The 8,290-nt window shown below is 33.1% G+C and overlaps 1 protein-coding gene across 1 annotated transcript; it reads right to left on the bottom strand.

Moving 5' to 3' along the window:
• Window positions 1-2,753: 2,753 nt before the first annotated feature.
• LOC120072514 lies at window positions 2,754-5,635 on the bottom strand. Its single transcript, XM_039024892.1, has 3 exons — window positions 5,259-5,635; window positions 5,057-5,131; window positions 2,754-4,055 (listed from the first exon to the last, which is right to left on the bottom strand). The coding sequence occupies exons 1-3, from the start codon at window positions 5,484-5,486 to the stop codon at window positions 2,880-2,882; spliced, it is 1,479 nt and encodes a 492-aa protein (XP_038880820.1). The 5' UTR covers window positions 5,487-5,635; the 3' UTR covers window positions 2,754-2,879.
• Window positions 5,636-8,290: the final 2,655 nt, after the last annotated feature.

Here is an 8,290-nt window from a genome sequence, read left to right as displayed (position 1 = left end):
TTTAGGACATAACACATGGTAAGGATGATTTCATCCCACCAATAAAATGCGGCTTCTGAACTGAGTAAAATAACAACTACTAGCTCAGCTAAAGTTCTATTTTATCTTTTGACTTTACCATTCATTTCAGAAGAGTAAGGTGCAGTCTTTTCATGTATTATTCCATGTGAGCTAAAGAATTCATTAAAGTCATCTGAGTCGGTTCCCCTATCACTATGAAGACTTTTAACCTTTCGATTATATTGATTTTCTACTTCAGTTACAAACAATTTAAAAGCATCAAAACATCACTTTTTTTTTTTCAGCAAGTATACAAATGTGAAATCAGAGCAATCATCAATAAAAGTAATAAAATATCTTTTAATGTTCTTAGTCAACATGCCATCAAATTCACATAAGTCAGAATGAATTCAATCTAGAGGCTCAAATTCTTGATATACAAATTTATGTGGAATCTTAGTTATTTTAGTCTGACTACAATACTCGCATTTATCAAATTCATTCATGGATAACTTAGGTATCATTTCCAGCCTAATCATATTACTAATTAATCTCTTATTAACATGACAAAGTCTAGCATGCCAAACATTTAGAGAACACAACATATAAACAGAAGATTTCATTTTAGTTATGTCAAGGTTTAATTTTAACATGCCCTTAGTTGCATAACCCTTCCGTACGAATAAATTATTCTTAGTAAGCGTATATAAATCTACCTCTATCGTTTGGGTAACTCTGGTCTTATTAAGAAGATAGCCTGAGACCAAGTTCTTTCTAATCTTCGGAGTGTGCAGGACATCCTTCAAGACGAGAGTCTTCCCAGAGGTAAACTTTAGCTCTACCTTGCCAGTTCCAGAACTTTTGTTGAGTGGTCATCCCTCAATTGAATGCTTTTATCCTTAGTGTTTATATAAGTTTTAAAGAGACTAAGGTTGTAACTGACATGAAGTATAGCACCAGTGTCTATCCGTCACCCCTTAGAACCACCGATCACATTTACTTTTGTGATCATGGCTACTAACGGTTCTTTTATCAAGTTCGCTTGACCAGCAGAACAATGGCTATTCCTACAGTTCCTAGCCATGTGTTTAGGTTTATTACAGTTAAAGAAAAAGAACTGTATCGTTTCTCCCAAGGGGGATTTCTACTTCTTCTGATTGTTCTGGTTTTTGGAACGGTTCTGAACTTCTCTTAATTCCCCTAGATTTTTTGTCAGGCTTCATCACGGTAGAGGTAGATTTCCCAAGAACAATATTCACCTTCTTTCTCTAGTTATGCTTTCGAGTTTCCTCCTCAATCCTCAGTCGGGTGATCAGACTCTCCAAAGAAAACTCTTTGATTTTATGCCTCAAGGTGTTCTTGAAATCCTTAAAAAATGAGGCAATTTATCAATAATAACTACAACTTGGAATTACTCGTTTAAGGGCGTACCTTCACTTATTATCTCATGGGCTATATTCTGCAGTTCATCGGACTGGGTTTCCACAGATTTGTCATCTGTCATCTGAAACTTTAGGTTATGACTGACGACATATTTTTTCGAACCGGCCTCCTTGGTGTCGTACTTTTTCTATAAGGCATCCCGCACATCTTTTATTGTCTTCATTGTAATATAATATTCATACAAATCGTCAGTCAAAATGTTTAAAATAAAAATTTTGCATAAGAAATCTCTTTCTTCCCAATCAACAGCTTCTTTTCTTTGTTGTTCAGTCGGATCTTCTTTTAGGATAGTTGGCTTTTCTGTAGTACAAACGTCGTCAACCTTCTTGATTGTGAAGAAAAACAACATCTTCTGCTTCCACCATTTGAAGTTTGCTCCTTCAAACCGGAATGAAGGGTTGAGGTTAGATGTTATAATGGCGTTCTAATTTGTATGGGCCATTGCAGCAATGACAGATGAAACTCATCTTAAAATTGTTGGAACAACTACTTTCCGTGGGCAGAAAACAGTTGCAAATGAACGACGTCTAACGTTGGAAAAAAACTTGCAAAACAAAAAACCGGTTATAGGCTGAGTCGCGAAGCTCATTCTCTTTTAGACGTTTCGCCACTCTACTCCTTGTGCAAGTAGTTTAACAAATTGCCACACCGTCCCCAAGATAAAAAATTAAAAAAAAAAACCCAAAAGAAATGAACCTGTCTCGATCGAAGTTGTACTGGAACCGATCAAAAACTCACACCCTTCAGATGAATATAGGTTACGCGGGAATCATAAAACTGGAGGAAAGGGAAAAATAGAGGGAGCATCTGTATGTAAAGTAGAGAAGAAAGGAAGATGTTTTGAAAATGTGAAAGAACTATCTACATTTTATAGGTCTTAGAGGCCAGCAGTTGCACAAAATAGCCCTGTAACTTCGGGAGAAGGGGTGCCTCCTCACAAAGGGGGTTGCAGTGACCAGGCCCGGACGACTATTTACCAAAAACACAGGTCTCCGCAAAGTCGTAAGACCCGTGCATAAAGACCATGTGTAAGACGCGGGAAGTTCTAAGGACCACGTAAAAAGCGAACGACTAAGAGACCCTTTCTTTATTTAAAATAATAATAATAATAAATAATCACATGCATGCCCTGCCTCACTCGCCTGAGTGGGATGTCCACCATATACATTTGCCTATCTCTTTGCTCCCTCTAAAATATGGGTACTCCAAAGCCTAAATTAAGGTGGGAGTATAAGAAGGGATTCCACTTCCCACACTAAGCAAGATGGGATTCTCAAAATGGTTTTTAACATTTAACACTTAAAATTTTCACTAACACTAACATAGTTTGATTGGATTGGGTTCAATAAACTAAAAATGAATAAAGATTAAAGGGGATTAATTAAAGAAATTGATCCTTTGATTTATGGGTAGCTGAAAAGGAAAACATGCAACATTCAGTTCGTTTTATGTTTAAGAATATAGCGCAGCTGAGATTTTTGGCTTTGAATCCTAGCATCCAAAGACTTGATCTTGAAGCAATTTTTCTGAATCCCTCTTGGCCATTCAATGCATCCATGTGTTCCTCTTCTAATATGTGGGTTCTGCGACTTCCTTCGACTCACCGAATCATTAGACCCCTTCAACTCGCCACCTTCACTCGACTCTGTCCTATTCGAATACCTTCCACTACTCCCATTAACCTTCTTCTTCGAAGAATCATCAAATGGGTTCTCCAAGCTTTCTATTTTTCTTTCAGAAACACACTCGTTTTCAACTGAGTTATTAATCTCTTCACATTTCTCCTCCAATTTGCTCACTTCCTTCAAATCTTCAAGCAGAGACAGAACAATACTCTGTGTTTGCGGCTTGTAAAAGAACCCCTCAATTTCTTCAATGTCTAGCGATTTAGCAGCTTCATGAATCAATTCACCTCTCTTTATCTCCATCTCATCCAATTTCTCACTCCTTGACATCAGAAAATTCTCAAGATCAGTGATGAGTTTATTCATTTGGATGTATTTATCTTCCAGAGCCAATTTTGCATCAATCAGCTTCATTTGAATTCTTTCTTCTCGCCAAACCTCTGCCATTTGCAACATGTTTCTCTCTTCCTCCAATTCTTCACACAATTTCATTGATTCCCTTTTCAAAGCTTCCACTTTTGCTTTGTCTCCCACAATTTGTTTCGCCATCTCTGTACAGACCTCCTCCAATAACTCTCTGTTTTTCTTTTCTTTCTCGTATTCTTGCTTGTATTTCTCGACCCTCGCTTTGGCTTCGGCCAGCTCTTTTGTCAAATTGGCCTTGAGAATTTCGGTTCTGTAATGGGTTTTTCTTTCGTGGTCTGATTCCTCGAGTTTCAAGTGCCTTCGATTCTTCCGCATGGCTCTGTTTTCTTCTAGCACTACTTTTAAGTGCTCGATTTTTTTCTTGTAGTTTCGCTGCCGGGATTCCAGCTTCCGGATGCGGGTTTGCGCCACTGCCAGCTCTTCTTTCAGATCGGAAGCGGCGGACGCCGCCGTGAACGGTTCCTCTCCGCAGCCACGGTGGCTGTAAAGTCTACCCAACGCCACCGCATCAGCTGCCATTGGGGTTTCAGGGTTCCAATTTTCTGTTGCTGCTGCTGCCGCCTGTATGAAGATTGATTTTGAAATAGCTGAAATTTTAGCACTGAGAATTATACCAATTAATCTGTGTAAAAAAATGATCATATGCTTGTTCTAACTAACTTTTTATCTTTTTTGAAAAGTGCGTTTGTTCCAACTTGATACAGAATTTTCAATCAAATAATTATATATTGGTTTGATTTGATTTCATTTTGATTTTCAATTAAATCTTTTTGAAGGAGAAAAGCTGAATCAAACAACTAGAATCCTGGAAATAGATTGGATTTGATTCTTTTGGTTTCTTTGCATGTTTCGTGCTTGTGTATTCAATCATTTTAAAGTGCCCCTTTTTTGTTATTTTTGTTTATTGGGATGCATATGAAATTTTAGCTAAACAAAATGTGTATACACATTATTTATAATTCATTAATATTACCCATTTGAACTAGTAGATAAAAACACTAATTATTCATTCTTGCAAAGAAACAAATCTAATTTTTTTACACTGTAGTTTCTGTGATGATTAAAACCCAATAAGAATTTACCCAAATAAAGATTGATAAAAGGTTTCCACTGTGTCTTCATTATTTCTTTTATCCGTCAAATGCATTGTTATGTTTCAATCAAATTCTTTAGTTAAATGAATGTTGATGTTGTGGTTATGCAGAATTAAATATATATTAAAAACAAGATTAATTATATATATATATAAAAACCATTGATCCGATAAGTGGGTATGTAATTTCATAAAAAAAGTATATTCCATTGTAGTAATAAATCCGCATTATAAATTCACACACTAAACTTTCCTTTGTCTATCTATCCATATCCAAATCGAAAGTTCTAAAAGAGGAATATAATGATTAAATAAAATAATGGAAAGTAATAAAGAGACCAAAGTTTATAATTATTTAGATTAATTGGCGTGGCTTTAGCACCGATTTGTGTAAAAAAGATTGGGAAAGAAAAGAAAATAAAAAAACAATAAAGAGTAATTGAAACAGAAATGGAAATTAGAAAGGTACCTTCATCTTCATTCCTTTATTCGAGGAATCAAAACGACGACGCCTCTGATCACGACGCCCATCCCTTACTTCTCCCTATAATTTTTCAATTATTATTGTTCTAAATCAAAACCCAAAATTGAGCTTCTGGGTTCGTAATTTTTGGTAAAATCATAACGAATATCACAACATTTTTAATTTCGAAATCAAATCCGGCAGTTACCTGAGAATCTCTCCGACCGCCGTCTAAAATTTCCTTGTAATGGAGTTGCCAGAGGTCGGCGGCGAGCTTTCTGGCCTCAAATTGAACTCGATTACGGCCTCCTCGAGATCCATGGCGGTCCTCTAGCTTCCACCGAAGCAGAGGAGTCAACGGAACACCGAAGTTTGGCCGCCGGCCGCCGCGGCGACGAGGTGACACCGGAGAGTTTTTGGTGGGTGTTAGATTCATTGCATAAAGAAAATTTTCGTGGCCATCAGAATGGAAAAGAGTTCACACAAAGCTCCAATGCACAAAACTTTTCTTTTTTCTTTTTTATTTTTAGCGCATAAACATAAACAGACAGAGACAGAGAAACAAAAGAAATAGAGGGGATGGAAATGCTGTCGACAGGACAATATCATTTCCAAAGTATTTATAATTCTTTGGTTTAAATATTATTTTCTTAAATTTTAAAAAACGTCTATTCTAGTCCCTAAACTTTTGAAAATGATTTATTTTGATCATTGATATTAAAATTTTGTTATCTCTTAAAAAGATGAGATATCATGTATTTTTTTATGACTAGATTACCAAATAAATGATTCAGCTAAAAATTTAGGATTTTAATTTTGAATTAGGTGGTATAACGACTTTTATAGGATATCTCAAAAATTATTTCTGGTCGAAGAATTTGATCGTTTATTATGTGAGCTCATTGGTTATTAACATTTTATTTCACCTTCATCTTGTTCAATCTATGTTAAATATAAATTCATCCTTAAACAGATTTTATTTTTAAAAGTTAACAAATCTTAATCGTATGGATCAAAACAAATATTTTTTAAAAGTTTACGAAATTAAAATAGACGTTTTTTAAAGATTAGGAATCAGAATGGAATAAAATTCAAAGTTTACTCTTCAGAATAATATTTATACGTAATTTTTCTCTCTCTGAATGTTCAGTCGGCAAAATGGCATTTTTGTTCTTAATTAATTAAAATTACATATTAATGGTGGTGGTGACTGACAACCCTTTTCTTTAATTTAATTAATGGTGAATTATATTTTAAGTAACTAAATGTACTTAAAAATAGGTATAGAGTTTAAGTAGAATTTTCTTTAATATTCTTTTTTCCTTTTCAATGAATCGTATGTGGTGTCCACCATTTATCATGTATTAAACAGTTTAATGATAAGAAAAGAAAAACAAAAAAAACACCACAAATATTTGTCTATATGAATTTTCAAATCTATTCAAAATTAAATAATTTTTTTGAGAGCTATTTTTTTTAGTTCTCCAAATTTGACTTGATTTTTTAAACTAATGATGAAAAGTATATGACAAAAAAAGGAATTTGAAGGTAGAAGTAGTGGATTTACAAATGGTAGCTCTCATTTTGGTCTCTTATGAGAGATAATTCATTCTGTAACGTCCCTTCTTCCATTCGTCCATGAGACTGTAAAAAGAGAGGTCAATAAACTTAATTTAAAAAAATAAAAATAAAAACAAAATGATTATTATATGGTGTTTAATTAGTGCATTTTAACTTATCAACTGTTTTTATTTTACGACCATTAAAAAATGGATAAAAGATAGGAAATTATTTCAAATGGTAAAACTGTTGAAAATATTTACAAATATAACAAAATTTTGGAACTATGAATGATAGACATTGATAGACACTGATAGACTTGTATCAGTGTCTAACAATGTCACTAATAAACACTGATAGAAGTCTATCAGCGTCTATCCACGTCTATTATTGATAATTCTAAAATTTTAAAATATTTTATAAATACTTTCTATATTTAAAAATAGTCCAGATTTATGTAACATTTTTTTACCTGGATTTTAACACCTCTCTCTTTTTTCCGTTGATAATGCATTAAGCTTTTCCCTATTTTACAATCTTGCACGTCCAATCAATTTTAAATCATGGATATATATTATGTTAAGTGAATTAGTTTTTTTTTTTCTTCTTAAAGAAAGTAGTGAATTTTACAAATATTTTAATCAACACTTTTTCTTCGGTACATGTACATGTACACTTTTTTTCTAAAGATAGCATAAATATAAATACAAATTTCACATATATTATAAATATCTTTTTTTTTTACTTGTTTTACTTTTCACCAATATAACATAACTTTGACTTTTGTCACTGTGCATTAAATTTCAGTTGGATTTTTTTGGGATTGAATATACTATTCCAGCAACAATTTAAACTTTTTACTATATTTGGAAATACATATTTAAACAAATACTATTTACATTAATGTGTCGATGATAATTCGCGTGGAACAGAATTGGTGAAAATTCAAAAGAGAAACAAATATCATTAAATTTGAGAGACTACAAGCTATCTAAAAGAGAAACAAATCCCAAGGAAGAGCTCCAACTAACTACTACTGTCTCAACCAGAAGTTCTCATCATCACAATAAATAATAAAAATAAATATAATTTTATATCGAAGATAGAGATGGTGAATCGAATTTCGATTTCAAAAGAACAAATTGATGCAGCGAAAAAAATATTGGATCAAATACATTGAAAAATAAAGGAAGCTCATCCCTTAAGATGAGAGAACACTCTCTCGAAAAAACAAATGTTCTCTATTCAAAGATAATAAAAACCTTTCTATTACAAACTTTAGAGTGGTTATTTATGGTTTTACCGGATAGTCCAACTATTAACTAATTAATTTTAAAATACTAATTAATTTAAATTAATAACAAAACTAAATATTAACTAAGATATATTTTCTTCTACTTCACTTCTAATATAATTTTTTGTTTAAAGTAAATTACTCTTGAACTAAGCTCGTTTATATAGTTTATTTTTTGCATTTTTTTTTTTTTTTTAAATAGCAAACAACCAACCATAAACTTTGACACAATCTCCTTCAACATAAGCAAATAAAACCATGTAGGATATAAGGAGAAAATAAGAGACACGAAACATGCTCCACCAATGTCTTCCACGCAAGTGAATGTATTAGGAAATTATGATATCATGTCATATGGGAGAAAGAAACATCACTCCCAACTCAAG

This window comes from Benincasa hispida, chromosome 3, assembly GCF_009727055.1.
Source record: "Benincasa hispida cultivar B227 chromosome 3, ASM972705v1, whole genome shotgun sequence".
In the NCBI taxonomy this organism is placed as follows: domain Eukaryota; kingdom Viridiplantae; phylum Streptophyta; class Magnoliopsida; order Cucurbitales; family Cucurbitaceae; genus Benincasa; species Benincasa hispida.
Note: the sequence above shows the minus strand (reverse complement) of the source record. Positions and strands in the feature narration are given on the sequence as shown.